General features: G+C 44.5%; 1 protein-coding gene across 23 annotated transcripts in view; it reads left to right on the plus strand.

Annotated features, from left to right (window-relative positions):
• The window catches only part of Mprip (myosin phosphatase Rho interacting protein), a 119,917-nt gene that overhangs the window by 31,514 nt on the left and 71,573 nt on the right, over positions 1–16,830 (plus strand). For all 23 annotated transcript variants that reach the window (XM_006246424.5, XM_063268288.1, XM_063268291.1 and 20 more), the window contains exons 2-3: positions 3,740–3,817; positions 5,548–5,613. In XM_006246424.5, coding sequence (XP_006246486.1) covers positions 3,740–3,817; positions 5,548–5,613 — 144 coding nt within the window. The remainder of the gene's footprint in view (positions 1–3,739; positions 3,818–5,547; positions 5,614–16,830) is intronic.

Raw genomic sequence — 16,830 nt, forward strand, 5'->3', positions numbered from 1 at the left:
ACTTGGATTTATAAATTTACCTCATGGGACTACTTTCAATATGTCCCAGAGGTTTTATTGTATTGTTTACAATTTTCATTTAGTCTTAGGACTTTTAAGATTTATGTACTTTATGTATATGAATGAGTACACTGTAACTGTCTTCAGACACACAGAAAGAGGGCATCAGATCCCATTACAGATGGTTGTGAGCCACCATGTGGTTGGCTAGGAATTGAACTCAGGACCTCTGGCAGAGCATTCAGTGCTCTTAACCGCTGAGCCATCTCTCCAGTCCCATATTGTTGGTATTTTTGTAATGAGATCTTTACACGTGGACTTCTTTTGTTAGTTCTGAGTCTGTTATGGACGGAGCAGGTTTGGGGCAAAAGAGAAGATATTCAGGTGTTTTGGGCCTAAAGATTGAAAATGGCTTGGGTAAGATAAAGTCAGGTGGAGAGGGGACTGGGGTGGTATGTACAATGTGCTTTCTGGTCTGAACTTTGAGGGTAGTACTAGACCTGCCTGGGTGGGGAGGTTGGATATGGCCTGGGCATGTCCTGTGGTTTGGGGGAGGGTCCTGGCAGAAGCCTAGAGATCTTCTGTAGTACAGGCAGGGAGGCCAGGCTAGGCTCCTGCACTGGGTGTTGCACCCAGGCTAGATCTGTGGATTATAAAAAAGGTAGGTTTGAGGATATCAAGGGGTGGTCTAGATACCAAGTGGAATGATTGCAAGTGGAACAGGAGCCACTTGTGGGTTTTTATAGGTAGGATGACTCCTGGGAAACCCAGAAGTTGACTTTAGCAATAGGGGATGGTGAGTTAGATTAGACAGGAACATATAGGATGTGGGATCCAGCAGGAGCTTGGTTTCTGCACAGTCAGTGGGTACCTAGACTAGGCTGAGCCACTGGTTACAGGACCTTGGCTAGATCTCGAGGGTTGTAGTAAAGACATAGATAGGGAGGTTGGGGAAGAGGAAGGGAGACAACTCTCTGAATTAGACCCTACACAAGGATTTGAGAACTCTCTGCGTGCTTTTAAAAATGGCTTTATTGAATCCGAGGGCAACCTAATCTACAGAGTGAGTTCCAAGGCTCCACAGAGACACCGTGTGTCGAAAAACTAACTAACTAACTAACTAACTAACTAACTAACTAACTAACTAAACAAAACAAATAAAATGGCTTGATTGAGCCATTTTTAAATTCAAGTAATTAAAATGTTTAAAGTGTACAACTTAGTGGTTTTGGTTATTTCTAGAGATGGAGTTGTCAGCATAGTCACCTTATACCTTTCCCTGCCTCCTGACCCTGGCTAGTCCCAATTCCAGACTGTCCAATAAACTGCTCTCTGTCCACTGAGATTTGCCTTTGTTAGTGTTCCAGGCACCAGCTTCCCCACCAAACTCTTTGTGGAACTATACCTTTTACTCTGGCCCTATGCTTTCCTGGTGCTTACTGGAAGCCCTTTCCTAGAGATCCTAGGATCTGTTACTATTGCCCAGAAAGTACTAGTAGGTCTCTAGTATGTAGTACATGACCATGCAAAGTAGGCCAGGGCAGAGGTTTGTCAAGTTAATGACAATGCCAGTGAGAACTTGAACCAGGGCAACCTGAGTTTTGAGGATACTTACACCAATTACTAAGGTCTCCATTGTCCCCTTTAGGGAAGGTCATGTAGATATTCCTAAAGTTCTACAGTCGTAAACCAAAAATAATGCCACACAATCATAGTGGGTAGCCTGTTGACCAGATCACACAGGTACAGGTTTGTAAGGACTACTCAAGATGGAGACTAAGAGGGGCCAATAGGATCAAGACATACAGGGTTCGGGGAGCCCTCTATCCCTGTCTCCAGTTTTCCTGTGCTGTGGACAGTCTACCTACAGTATGCACTCATCATGTTTATGGGCAGAAGGAAATGTGATCAGCTGGATGGGCACTGCTCATGTCTATTTAACTCTTGGGCCTTCTGCCAACACTTATTCCTGCATTTCATCAGAGCAAGGTTCTGTCATTCTTCCAACAGCCTGCTCCTATTCCAACTCACACCTCTTTCCATCCACTTTACTCAGGGAAACGTCAGAGTTTGGGGGCATTAAGGACTCTGCAAAGAAGCTAAAAAAAAAAAAAAAAAAAAAAGGTAGTCTTCCTCTTGGCTTACCCTGGAGGCCGTGACCCTCCAGCAAGCACATTGCCCTGTTGAGTAATAGATTCCACAGCTAAAGGGGTAGGATGAGACATCTCCCCGTTTGCAAATAAACATTATTATTAAGATCCTCTCTTCCCCATGGCTTATTCAGAGATCATCATGTGGATATAGCAACAGGGTTTGGATTTTCTTGTCACTGCCCGCAAATGGCACAAGGTACATTGGTTCAGTTCAGTTGCCCCTTTGCAAACCTCTTCTCACAAACTGGATGTAGTTGTAAAGTATGGAGCCATAGTGTATCCCATTCCTACAACAAGCACATTGTAACCCAGGGTCTTGGGTAGTAGGTGCTCTGGGCAGGAAAAGTATAGCTATGCCTCACATTTGAGGGGTTTTATAGGCCAGACATCATTTTATTGAGGTCTAATTCACATGCTATAAAGTTCACCCCTTTAAACTATAGAGTTCTCTAGCTTTATCATATTCTTAGTATTTTGCAACAATCTCCAGTATGTCATCCCAGAACATTTCTATCACTTTGCAGAGAAACCCAGTGCCTTTTCCCCTTGCCCCTGGGTAACCATTCCATCTGCCTTCTGTTCTATGGATTTTCCTGTATCACATAGTTGATGTGAATGGAATTCTATGGAATGTAGGGCTTTGTGTCTGGCTGCTTTTGATTGTACAGTGCTCTTGAGGTTCACATGCATTGTCATGTTGTGCCATCACTGTGTGGGCAGACTATAGATCTTCCAACTCTTTGTGGGCCTTGCAATTGTAGCCCCTTTGGATAATGGAGCAGTGCTCTCAGGATGTTGCATAGCATGTTTCCGTTGGTGTGGTTCTCTCACATGTATGTTACCTAGCAGTGGGACTGCTGGGGCTCAGAGTAGCTTATCTGTGTGTTCAAACTTTTCCAAACTTCCAGGCTGTTTTCCAGCTGCAATATTTGCCCCTCATTGTACTTATTTTGTAGTCTTGTTCTGCAGCTCAGACTGATCTGGAACTCATGTCTCAGTCACCCCAGTGCTGAGATTGTAGGCATGAACCATGTCACCTGGTTTCTGTTCTGATTTTCACCTGCATTAAAACAGACACTTGACGAGATGGAGTTAGACTGTCGACATTCTGCTCTTCGACCGCAGTGTCAGATTGAAACCCAGAGGTTTCCTTGCCCTTGGTGGTGCCTAAGCACTAATGAATAGGCCAGTGCCAAATGTGATCTCTGCCAGGCTCTTCTGTCTTCAGGATGGGGGTTGGAGCTTTGTTGTTTACACGCAGTTCCTGGTACTCAATGTGGTGCATTCATCAAATAAAATGTCACCCCTTCCTATCTTGGTGTGCTTGTTAGAACTTGAGAGTGGCAGCCTATGTCTGTGAGAGTTCTTTTGCTTTGTAGGTTTTCAGATGCCCTTCAGGTTCTGTGCTCCCCTAAGCACACGACAAGATGTAGAATCCTGAGACCTTTTAAACTAGGCATCTGTTCTAAATACTTAGCCTGTGTTGGGGAATAGGAGATGACATCCTCTTTGTCAACTTGGCCTGCTCTCTTTCTTGTCCTCCGGTTCAGTGATACTGAAGATCTGTCACCCTTTTTCTCTTCTAGGCAAAACCCATTTATGGTGGCTGGCTGCTCCTGGCTCCAGATGGCACCGACTTTGACAACCCAGTACACCGGTCACGGGTAAGGACCCCAGAGAGTATTCTTGGAGTGGGAAGAACCAGAAGGAGGAACATTTGAGAGTGAAGTGGTAAAATTAGGGAGGGAGACAGGAGGTAAACACTGGCACCTGGGTAACAAAGTCGGCAGGGATCTAACGTTTTGTGAACTCAGAGGTCTAAGAAAGTTCTGCTTATGTATATGTAGAGTCCTTGTTTCAAACAGCCATTCTGTATGGGTGTCAACTATTGCGGGTAATTGGGACTCTTTGAAAAGAAACAGAAAAGGCAAAAAAGCAATTAAGTACATCTTTGCAGCATGTTAATCTAGCTCAAAATGCAAGTCCTTCAGAGTCAAGGCAGCTTCCTCCTGAGCCAGGGGCATAAGACCAACAAGTCCTAATAAAAGAGTAAGGCCTGGGCCCCTGTTCCCTCTAATTAAGCCTCACACCATCCTGTCTCCTGGTATAGGTCTCTTTTGGAGCAAAAAGAAAGATAACCCTGCATTTTGCTGACTAGAGGCTTGCCTCAGCTCCAATCAGAGCATCTTTTCCATACATTTTCTTCTAGTTTTACATCTACAATTGTCCCAGCACTGCTCATCCCTTCTCACCTCAGCAAGAACACACAAATATGTGCTCTGGTCCACAGACATTGCATTTTTGGTTCTTGGACTTTCTTCTGAAGTGGATTCTGATTTCAAAGACACATAGGAACCTTGGAAATTATTTTGGAAACAGATGCCAGTATCCTATTTTGGAACTCCAGCCTGGAAGCAGCTCTAATAGGTCCTTTCTGAGTAGCCCCATGAATTCTTCTCACCTGCCCTTGGGGAGCCGGTGGTTCTAGTTAAAATGCTGTATGCAGAGAGCCAAGTGCCTTTCCTGGTCTCTCCTAAGACTTCAGAACTGTCATTTCTAGTTCCTAGTGACAAACTAATCATTTTAAAACTTATTCTGGTCTACAACAAAGAAATATACATTATAGTTAACTCTGTGGCTTTAGTGCTAGTCAAAACTTAAATGTTATTGTACTTTTTGAGAAGTTGAGAATAGAACCTTGAGTCTGAAGTCAACCAGAGGAGTAAGGATGGGAGCCATGCTGGTCTGTGTGTGAGTCAGGATTTTAGGCTTATAGCTTCATGGGGTAGACAAGACCCTTCACCCAGAAAGATGATGTGTATACTTTGTCTTTTTCATTCAGCTCTCAACAGCATTTGACTATGGTAACACCCCTGGAGGCCTGGCCTATGTTGGTGTTCTTCTCTGTTTGATTTTTATTAGCTCATTCCACTGCCGTTCAATCCCTTGAGCTTTGGCTGTCTGCTTTCTGTCCCATTACATACTGTTTCCCAGACTTTCTTGGAAGTAATACTGTCAGTCTCCCTGTAACCTAGGTTATTCCAGAACACAGATCACTCACCTAATAAATCAACAAACATTCTGTGAAACATCCATACTGCCTGCCAGTAACAATATAGAAAAGTGACCACATACAGTTTCTGTTCCCCAGGAAAGCTCCAGCCTTAAAGATCCCATTGGGCATATGGAGACACCAGTCACTTATATTAGGCCATCTCCTGACCCCACCTGACTAATGAGTCACTGCACTTGTACTTGGATATCCTGCTACCATCTGCCCCAGAAGTTGAAGCCTTAGAACCATTCATTCCTTAGACTCTGTGTGTTAGATATTGGGGTTCTGCCATCCGAGACTCAGTGCTGACCTGATCCCCAACTCTGTGCTCTGTTGCAGAAATGGCAGCGACGATTCTTCATCCTTTATGAGCATGGCCTCTTGCGATATGCCCTGGATGAGATGGTAAGTGTCCTTACTGTTCCCTGATCCTGGCCCTGGTCTTTCCCAGGCTCCTCCGTGGTGACACTGCTGGCCACATCATGCTTGAGTGCAGCCTTACTAAGGCTTCTGTTTGGAAGTCTGGAATGTTTCTACTAGTTAGAAAGTGCTCTACAAACCCAGATCAAGGCTTCTTTTTTCCCCCAGTTGTTCATCAGAGAAAGCAGTGAAGAAGGAAATCACTTTTATTTAAGATTGGGAAAAAAAGGAGGATATAGTCTCAGGTGTCAACAGGGGTTTGCACAAGCGGTATTTCTACAAACCTGAGTGCAGAGGACAGGCTTTTGTCCTGTCTTCCAAGGCTGTTCCACTAGATATGGGTGTGGATTGTTTTTTAAGCTGGCGTTTGAGGTCTGCTAGTCCTGTGGTCTGAGCAGATGAGCATCTTTCTGCTCTTCCACTGCCTAGCTTTCTACCTGCACCATGGGTGGGCAAGTGCTGCTGCTGTTCTTGCTCCAGAAGCCAAACCCCAATAGAACAGAATGTCTCTTTCTATTTCTACCCGTGCCACCTCCCTTTTCTCTCAAAGAGATTTCTTTCTCCTAAATGAAGCTTTGGATTCCTCTTCCTTTGGAATTTGAGTAGGCAAGTATGTGGGGGTGGACTCAACGTGCCAATGAAGGTTTCCCTTGTGTTCTTTCTGAACAGGGTCTTCAGTAGAGTTAGTGTACCTCAAAGCTATATGCTTAGTGTATAATGCCATCTTTGACTGAGACAGCGAGAGGCTAAGGATGCAGAAGACCCTCATGGAAACACAACAAACAAGAATCAGCTTAAAGTTTATTAGTGCCCAGAATAAGAAACTTTGACTTGGCTATTGACTTACTTACTTTTTCGTCGTTAACTTAAAGATGTTTGATTTTGGTTTACTATTAGCACAGGACATGGGACTTGCCTGTTGTTTCCTGGAGTGGGGTAATGGATGGCAGGCTGGGGTTATCGTAAGCATTTCTTCATCTTGAGAGATTTCTGTGGTATTCACTCAGGAGCACAGTCATATTTTCTATGGCTTCTACAATGCTTAGGAAACATCCCCGTCTGGTGCTTTTATCCAAAAGCAACATCTTTGAGCAGTCTGTGACTGCTTCCAGTCCTCCTCTTATGCCTAGATAAACTCCAGCCCTCACTAGTAGCCTGTTCTTCCCAGCTGACTTGACTGTAACATTAAGTTGTATTTCCTTCCTTAACACTTAGTTACAGTCTGTTTCAAATTGTTGTTTCCCTGTTACATGTTATACTACTTTTTCCCTTTTCTTTTAAATACTTTCTTACTAGCCAGACCATGGTTTTCCCCTGTGATTGGAGGTCTTGATAATTCTTGGTTTCTTCCCATGTTGTCTGGATGGGGTTCAATGGACCAGGCATAGCATGATGTGTGGAGTTGGGGCTCACCAGTTGTGGTGAACTAGAGAGAAAGATGATCTAACATGGTCCCAGAATATTTATGAATGTGGTGACTTTGACTAGCCTCTGCAAAAAGGGGAAGTGATGACCAGAAAACTTGAGGAATGGTGAGGGAATGGCTGGGCTGTGAAGAAACAGGTGACTGTCTGATGGTTACAGTGTGCCCTCAGGAGGTTGTTAATGGTACTAGCTCTGGGTGCCTTGGGATTCTGGCAGCCTTAATTGCAGTCCAGCCTGGCTCCCTGGTCTTACCATTACCTTTCCAGGCATAGCTAAAATGGCATTGACTTTTGAGAATCTCTTTTCCTTTGGGGATAGGTTTCTATGTCCATTACTCCCAAGTAGTGTATGAGTGGTAGGTGTGGAAGTGATGCAGATTTCCCTAAAAAGAAGAGTGTTTGTTGAGGTGAGGGCACAGTAACTAGACAGAGTGGAGCCTGTAGAGGCTGGGCCTGCTGTTTTGAATTCAGGAGAGGACAGGCAAGGAACCTGGAGACCCCACTGTTGCTGTCCTTTGCTTTCTGCTTCATGGCTGCATCTTACAGGAACTGATACAGGACTACAGGATTGCTCGGTGTCTGGAGGAGGTTCTGGCCCCCGTAATGGGCCTGCTCTTGTCCTTTGCCTGCATACAAGTAAGGCAAACAGATGGAAATGCTTTGTTGTTTGTATTGTTGTAAGATGTGCATAGCATACAACTCACTACTCTGAGCACACGAAACCAAGCGTGTGCAGTGGCAGTGGGTGCACACATACAGCCATCGCCACGCAGGGCATGCGAGCTCTGCACCTTCTCATGAGCATTGTTGCCACGCCCTTGACCTTAGCTCCATTCTCTTGCTGGGTGTCAGCCTGAGTCCATCAAGAGCCTCATACAAATTGTTATCCCTTACCAGAAATGTTTGGGACAGGTAGTGGTAAGGATTTTGGATTTTTTTTTTTTATATTTGGGGGTATTTGTGTAAATATTATGTGACATCTTGGGGATGAGAACTAAGTCTAAACAGAAAAATCATTTGTTTCACTTATACCTCATACACTGAACCTGAAGGCAATTTTGTACAGTGTTTTTCTTGCATATGAATTTTCACTGTGCCCCATCATGAGGTTAATGTGGAATTTCCTTCAAGTCAGAGTTTGCTTATATTTTAAATCATTTCAGACTCTTTTTTTTTCCTTTTTCCTTTTTAAAAAATGTTTCTCTTATACAATATACCCTCACTACTTGTATCTGACAATACATCCTGACTCCTTGTGTCTGGGATATTGCACTTTATTGTGTGTCCTCAACATACCTGGTTACGGTATGGTTCAACCACATTGACAGGGTTCCTTGCCCTATCACTGTGGATGGTACACTGTTCTTGGATCCCATCTGCTCTAAGATGACCTGTGCCTCTGCACAGAAGTCCATGCATTGTCATGTCCATTCTGTAGCCAGGTGCAGTACCAAGGGCTACAGCGTCTCAGTTTTGAAAGTCCCTGAAAGAACCCAGCATACAGGATCTTTGGGACTCTTAGGTCATGCTAACTTTGAGCTTCCTTGATATAGCAGATGAAGAAGCCCTTACAGCTTTGAGTTACATACCTTTTTAGGGTTATCTGGCTGTCTGTGTGTCAGGATACAGATGCCCAACCATCTGTGTTCACTGTGTATGCCTGTCTTGTGTATAGGTTGGTCTTTCTTGTGGGGGCTTCAGAGACTGTGCTCATATTGGCTTGGGCTGCATTACAGGTGATTCTTGTAGAAGAGCCTAGGGGGACATTTTGACTTTAGGAAATTGTCTATCCTTTTTGGGCATATTTCTGCTGCTATTGTGTCAAAGCCATGAGCAGTACCTCTAGGGTTTCCAGGCGCTACCAAAGCTAAGGAGGGGCATCAGGACTCCTGCTGTTCTTAGGAACTGGTAACTATGGTGTTTATTTCCTTTGCAGCTGACCTCCTAGACCCCAATTATTCTCAAAGCTTTGGTGGCCCAGCATTCTCTGTAATTACTCTCGTGATTTTTTTTAGGGAATATGACATTTGAGAATGCTGTTTTGAGCTCTGGCTTGTTTTCTTTCTACTTAGAGCTTTGCTGGGCAGGCTCCCTGGGCAGGTAAGAAAAGGGTTCACTCCTGCCTTGTATTGCTCCTCCAGTTATGTCTCAGGCTGTCATGACTATACTGCTCTGGGGAACATCCTTGATAGAGGATAGATACACAGCACTTAGAAAATCCCTCTTGTGATCCTCAGGTTGTGTAAGTGTGTAATCGAACTCCTGTGTGGTAAAACCATGATGAGAATACTATAAGGGGCAATGGATAATGGGCAGGCAGAACACTCTCTTAGGAGCAGAAGAGGACTCTGGCTGCCTCTGCTTGCTGTGGAGTTTCAAGGGAGCGGCTTGCTGCCCAGCCCCCCAGCTTGTTTTTTTGTTTTGTTTTGTTTTGTTTTTTTGTTTGTTTTTGATTGTTTTGTTTTGGTGTACATTCCATATCATAGTCCCCACAGTGACATTGGCTGTTAATCAAGATCAGAACAGCCTCTTGAGGGTTGGCCAGAGAGTTTCTAGCCATTACTTACTCCAGGTCTTCCATGCTGTAGTCAGGAAGCCTAGTGGGGGGTATGTGACTGAGACAGGGCCCGTGGACTGAACTACAGGTATGGTATGAGGCAGGAGTCCTGAGCACATCCTTGAGCTGCTCCTTGGGGTGTATAGGAAGGCTGACTGTTCTCCTGCAGGGCCAGTGCAGAACAGTTTGAAGGTTGTTTGCAACTGTGGTGTAAATAGGCATCTCTTCAGAAGTCTGAATATAGAAACTTAATTTCTAGGGTGGCATTGATAAGAGATGCAGGCCAAAGATCTTTAAGAGATGGCACCAGTGGTCAGTTTTAAGTCATAGAATATGGCTACCAAAGGGATTGTAGGGCCCTGATTTCTGCAACTTGGAGATGTGACCACTGGCCCTTAAGAGACTGTCTTAGTTAGGGGGTTATGGCTGTGAAGAGATGCTATGACCATGGCAACCTTTAAAAAGAAAGCATTTAATTGAGGCTGGCTTATAGTTTCAGAGATTTAGTCCAGTATCGTCATGGCAGGACATGGCAGAGTGCAGACAAATGTGCTGGAGACAGAGCTGGAAGCTCTACCGTCTTGATGCATAGGCAGCAGCAGGAGACGGTTCCACAGATGGGCAGCTTGAGCATAGTAGACCTCAAAGCCCACCACCACAGTGGCACATTTCCATCAACAAGACCACACCTATCCCAACTAGGCCACACCTTAGGAAGCCTACTCCATATGCACCAGACATTCAAATACATGAGTCTTTGGGGTACTCAGATCACCACCCACACATTTCTACCATGATGTACTATACTGTCTTCACCAGAGGCCAAACCAATAAACCTTTAGAACTGAGTCCAAGCAAACTCTCCCTACTTAAGAAGTAGCTGGCCAGCTAGATGGCTCAATAAGTAAAAGGCTTGCCACATAAGCCTTTTTAGGCCACATGGCCTGAGTTTAGATCTCACAGGAAAGCTAGATATGCTGGTGTATGTATGTAATTCTAGCATTCCATATTGAGTTGGAGCCAGTGAGCCTGAAATAGCAGTCCATTGGAGAAAAAAGAGACCCGGTCTCAAGCAAGATGAAAGCAGGGTCCTTTGACTACCACATGTGAACACACAAAAATTAAATTAAAAAAAATAGCCTATATCAGGAATTTTGTTCCAGTGTTACAAAGGTCTCTGGTACATGTACTTCTCTATGGGAGTCTTAAATGAATACCTTAAAGAGGGAAGAAATTAGAGAAGAGAGGGCAGAGTTAGTAAGGTGGGCAGACATGACAAGGGCTCAAGTCAATGACCATACGTGGATGGACCACTAATGCTGAGAGAGGAAACAGGTCATCTAAATCAGACTTTATTCCCTCCTCCTTGTGTCCCTTATTTTCAGGATGCTTGCTGAAGCATGGAGAGCTCTTCTACTTCTGGGCATTCTCTTCAGGGCAACAAGTACTTGATGACTGACTGGTCCTGCATGAAGGGTGTTACTGACAGTGCACCTGTGTGGTGAGGTGGGCTTTCAAGTTTCAGACTGTGCTGAAAGAGGTAGCCTGGGGAACCCAGTGAGTGCCTCTCTTAAGGACCATTTAGTGGCTGTATTTCCCTCCTTAGTTCTATAGGTATGGAAGAAAAGGCAGAACAACAGTAGTAGTAGCTATCAAGCTAAGTTACATCATAATTAGATTCTCTAGTTACCCAGCTCTCCTTTATAGAATACCTGTAGTTCCCTTTCAGGGAAGCTTCTGGGCACCATGGTGCTATCTGCCTGACCCTTTCCTGCCCTTCTAGTTGTTAGAGTGGTGTGCAAGTGGTGGGGGCAGTTTGTGTCTTTGTTAGTTTTTACTGGGAAAACATGGAAAATACGCAGTGTGACTTGCACCTGGCCACTGCCTTTACAGTATGAGCGGACTTTACCATAGCAGCCAAGCTATGCCCTACAGGCTATAATGATTGGCAGTGTCTCCCTCCTAAACAGAGAGGAGGAGTGCTATTAAAGGTAGTACTTCAGAGTTAATTGGCTAGGAACCTGACTAAGAAACAGCACGGAAACAACTGTTGAAAGAATAATTTTTATGGAAAATACAAAAAGCACATAGAGTGGAAGAAGCCAAGCCAAGTGGCTAATGCCAGTGTAGTCAAGAATAAGCTCAAAATACTATCAGGCAAGATGGGGCAGCACAAAGGATGCCAAGTCTTCTGGGGGTTACTTTCATTCCTTTTCCCCTTTTGGATCTCCAAACTGGACCTTCACTCAGGTGTCCCTTTCCATTGACTTCAGCCCACTTAACCATACCATTTACTTTGCGCCTTCTATGAAGTAAATGATGTTGTCTATTAACACCACCATATAAACCTGTTCACCGAGGTCACTGGCTGACTGGAAGCTTTGGAAGCCAATGTCAGTCTTCCTGTTCCCCCTACCTCTGAACTCACTAGCATAAGGGCGTTCTCTGTAGCCAGAGACACAGAGGAAGGGAAAGGGGGTAGCTTTATGATAAAGAAAGTTCTCTGGATCTAGGAAGTAGCTACACTTGAAGGCTCTTGGAGATTCAGGGAACAGTGTGGGGGGGAAATTCAGAAAGGTGAATCCTTGTATTGTACCACATAATCACCTGTATGGAGTGTATTGTATTGGCCCATATATGGTAATGACACATGTGTGCATAAAATAGTAAGTAAGCTCTTTCACAGTTGCCATAATTATAATGTCCTAGAGCAGTATGGATTTAATATTTTCAATACTAGTTTAAGAATCAGGTCAAGGGTGTAGGTCAGTGTCTATTTAAGGTTCTGCTTTCTGCAGACCTCAGTTCCACTGCCTGCTGTTATCAGTTGTGCCCATCCTTCATCCCCATAGCTTCTTGTCTGTTGCACATGGTCATCTCCTTTTCTCCTGTGTCATTCCTCTCATGCTTCCCTTTCCCAAGACCTTAGGATTGTATTGAGGGATTTGCACTTGTATGTACCAGGACTGACTGTCTCTGGAGAACCCTGTTCCACCATACATAAAGAAGCCCTTAACTGCTCTGACCTCTTTCTCCCCATGTTCCCTCTACGTGTTCCTGGCTGGCCTCTTCTCTTCTCTTTATGTCCTCTGACCCCTCTTTCTCAGCCTCTACTTCCTTCTCAACTCCCTTTCCCTGCCCCCAAATAAATTCTATTCTACACTTTAAAAAGAAGAAGAAAGAAGGAAGAAGGAAGGAGGAGGAGGAGGAGGAGGAGGAATAGAAGGAGAAGGTAAAGAAGGAGAAGAAGAAGCAGAAGCAGCAGCCGCCCTTAACTGACTGTGGGCACACATCAAGGGACAGAGGTAGGCATGTGTGCCTTAGAAGGTGATTACCCAGTCAGCTGCATAGGATACCATAAGAGGGAGCTGCTTCAGAAACAGAACTGTATACCTCAGAACGTTTTCTACAGAGAGGATGCTGGTCAGGCCAAGAGCTACACTGAACTTGCTTGGAAGAGCAGCAGTAAGGGCTGTCCTCCTGCTGCAGACCTTACACTGTTGTGTGAGTGGAGAACATGGCTCTCAGTGAGCTGTGGGAGCTTTGCAGGAGATGCCCTGGCTGTAACAGATGAAAAGAGAAGGGGGCCACCAACCCTAACTGGGGGGAATATCAGATTATCTTGTGTAAGAAGGACCTGGAAAGCCAACCCCTGTGCATGGGTTAATTAAAGACAACCTTAAAGCTCAGCCTAGCAAATGGGAGAGCCTTTTATTGGAAGATACAGCAGTATTTATGCTGCATTCATCCAGAACAACCACAAGGAAAAGCAAGCAGGGGCTGAGCAGACAACCCTTTGTCCTTAAGAGTCTGTCATCCTATTGGTGATCCTAGTGTTATATTTACTTCTCAAATATGAAGTGTAGACCAAGTGTGTCTTAGGGTTTCATTGCTGTGAAAGGAAAACATGACCAAGGAAACTCTTATAAAGGAAAACATTTAATTGGGGCTGGCTTATACTTTCAGAGGTTTAGTCCATTATCATCATGGCAGGAAGCATGGTAACATGCTGGAGGAGCTAGGAGTTCCAAAGCGTGATCCATAGGCAGCAGAAGGGGGACATTTCCAGACTGTGCCGAGCTTGAGCACTAGGAGACCTCAAAGCCCACTCCTCAAGGCACACTTCCTCCAAGAAGGCCACACTTCCTCCCAACAAGGCCATATCTCCAAATTGTACAACTCCATGGGCAAAGCATTCAAGCGTCCAAGTCTGTGGGGGGAGTCAAACCTATTTAAACCACCACACCAAGCATGTTACACTAAGGTAAAGGGACAGGAATAAAGTAGGTAGAGGGGGACAGGGATATCCAAAGCAATAGGACCTTGAAGAACTTTTTGCACTATAAGCTGTGTCCCACTTCTAGCCAGCCTCATACAGCAGGTTTGTCCCTTTGAACAAAAGGGTCTTAAAGAAGTGATTTGTCCCTTTGTTCTTCCTCTAGTGACCTTGCTTTGGTGCTTCAATCTGTTTCTGCATCTCGAAATTTCTTATGTGACAGTCATTCTTTTCCCGACCCCACCCAAAGGTTGCCTTTGTTTCTTGTCAGAGTACTCACCAGTGTCAAGGTGGCTGTCCATCCACAGGGCTTATAGCTGACAATGGAATAGAAGTCAGACTTCACCTTCTAGATGCTTTAGGCGAGATTATTTATTACCTTAGGATCAGTACAGAAGTAAAGGAAGGAGACATCCGCCATCTTTCACTGCCTCTGCTCTTGGAGAGCATAGTAATTGCTCAAAGTTAAGGTTAATCTGGTCTGCAATATTGGTTTATAAACATGTCGGCCAGGCATTTCAGAGCCTCACTTGGTTAATGTGTGAAGAGTACTGCTGGCTTGGAAGAACTAGAACAGAAATCCTATATCTCTACATCATTGACGGGCACTTGGGCTACCGGGTGGTTGACATCTGCTTAAAGAATGAAGCCTTCAGTGAAACTTGTGTGGCACAAACAAACTACAGAGGAAGGAGTAAAGGTTTGGGCTGTGTTTTAATCTTGTACCCCAAGCAGCTGAGGTCTTCGAATTATACTGGATGTGGTGAGCATGTTACGATTTGTTTGTTTAAAGGATTTCTGTGTGCGCGTGCGCATATGTCTTAAGTGTGTGTTTATGTATGTGTGCACAGGCATCAATAGAAGCCAGAGAGAACCTGGAGCTGGAGTAATAGAGGTTATAAATTTCCTGGATAGTATAGAACATAGTCCATTGCTCTGGGAACTGCAGTCAAGTTGTCTAGGGGAGCAACTGTTAAGCCATCCCTCTAGTCAACATGAACTAGGTTTCTTTGCTATAAAGGTCTCCACTTCAAGGTACAAGACAGAATAAAAATTATGCTTGGTACAGAAGTTAAGAAAGCAGTCGCTGGGCATGATTCTGTGGGAACACTGACATTTGGGAGAATAAAGTGCAGAACACTGTTGGAAATGGAGTGACACTCTGTCAAAGGAATGGCACAGGGAGATTCACTAGCAGAGATTACTGAGCCAAACAAAGAGCCAAGCCAAAAGCCCCATCAGCATTTAGCATGTCCCTTAACCTAGCCTTGTTCTCTACCCGAGTCGTCTGCAGGATCCCATCACTTTTGTTCATGTTCTCAATAATGTTCAAATAACCTTCTCCCCTCTACTAGCAGAGGCAGTGTGACAGACTCATGTGGCCTTTGTATCAAGACATCAGCTTCTGTGTGCGCGCGTGCGTGTGTGTGTGTGTGTGTGTGTGTGTGTGTGTGTGTGTGTGTCTGTCCTATTTCCGGAGTATAGTTCTTTCAAATGATTTCAGTTATTTTAAAGACTAATGCTGTCTCTTGTCTAATTTGCCCTGTCTCTTTGCCTTCCCAGCCCCCTTCCTATTGACTTTGGCCCTAGGCTTTCACAAATGAATAGCAACCGATTGCATAAACTTGTAAGTAGATGTGAACCAGCCACTGTTCACCTTAAGTAGAGCACCAACAATAGACCAGAGCAGGAGTCCACTAAATCCAGGGTGGCTAGCCGAGGAGTTTATTATGCTTTCTTAGAGGGATTACTTGCATAGGTGTCATTACAAAGTCCCACCCCTTAGTCTCCTTTTCCATTAGTAATCTACTTCTTGTATGCTCTGGTATTTCTCCTGATCACTTGCAGCTGGGAGAAGGCAGGAGGGAGTGATGGCTAGACTCTCCAGTGAAGATTCTTTGACCCTCCCCTCTATCTTCTCCGGAGTATTGATAGCCCCATTGACATTACTAAAGACCCAGCTACCTCTGTATTGTTATCAATTAGTTGCCATGGTTTCTAGGCCTATAATCTCTATTCCAAGATGTACATAGAGTTAACATGTTAGGTCTGGAAGAAAAGGGTATATTAGAACATGGGCTTCAGACTATACATTCATACAGGATATATACATGTCCATTCACCTACAGTACTTGTCTAAGGAGAATTATGAACCCTGGCTTCTTTGGAAGGTCCTAAATGTCCCCAAAGATAAGCATCTGGCACATTGATTCTTTGAAGAATGATATTCTCCAGAAAACATTTTGGATCTTTGTGAGCTCCACGCCAGCTAAGGCTACATGTGAGACCCCATCTTAAAAATAAATAATAAGGGAGTACAAAGAGAGGGACAGAAACAGATAGACCATGAGTGTCCCACCCTGCACTCTCTTCTTGAACTAATCAGTCTTCCCAAATTGAGCCCTCTCAGCTCTAGTTTAAGGATGCCTCTGATCAGCAGAAGGATTTGGGATGGAGTTTTGACTTTTAGGGTACAGACTTTCTTTGAACTGTGTATCCTTTCCCCACATTGGAGCCTTCTGGTGTGGGCCTCCAGAGCATCAGCTTTCTAATGTTTTGTGGCAGCATGAGTCTGCTTCTTCCTGGCTGTGCTCCAAAAGGATCTTCTACCTTACCTATAATTCCCAATCACTTTGTTCCAAAGTCTTAACTGATATTGAGTGTCTGCTGTTGTCTTCCTTCATTGTTTGTCCTTTAGAGTTTATATCTTGACGACCATTTTCATAAAACTTTCAGTAGGACATAAAGCTATTACATCAGCTGTGAGTAACTGGAGGCTTTCCATGTATGTCAGGAACATTGCGAGTTGTTGGTATATGCTGGTTTCTTACTGTGAGCGAGCTATCACTGATGGCCCTACAGAGCCATGCTGCAGCCCTGGCCCACGTTTGGTCCTGTGAAGGTCAAGTTATTGCTGTGGGTCCATATAGCTCTTGGCAAGGTAT

The sequence above is a fragment of the Rattus norvegicus genome, chromosome 10 (genome assembly GCF_036323735.1).
Source record: "Rattus norvegicus strain BN/NHsdMcwi chromosome 10, GRCr8, whole genome shotgun sequence".
NCBI lineage: Eukaryota > Metazoa > Chordata > Mammalia > Rodentia > Muridae > Rattus > Rattus norvegicus.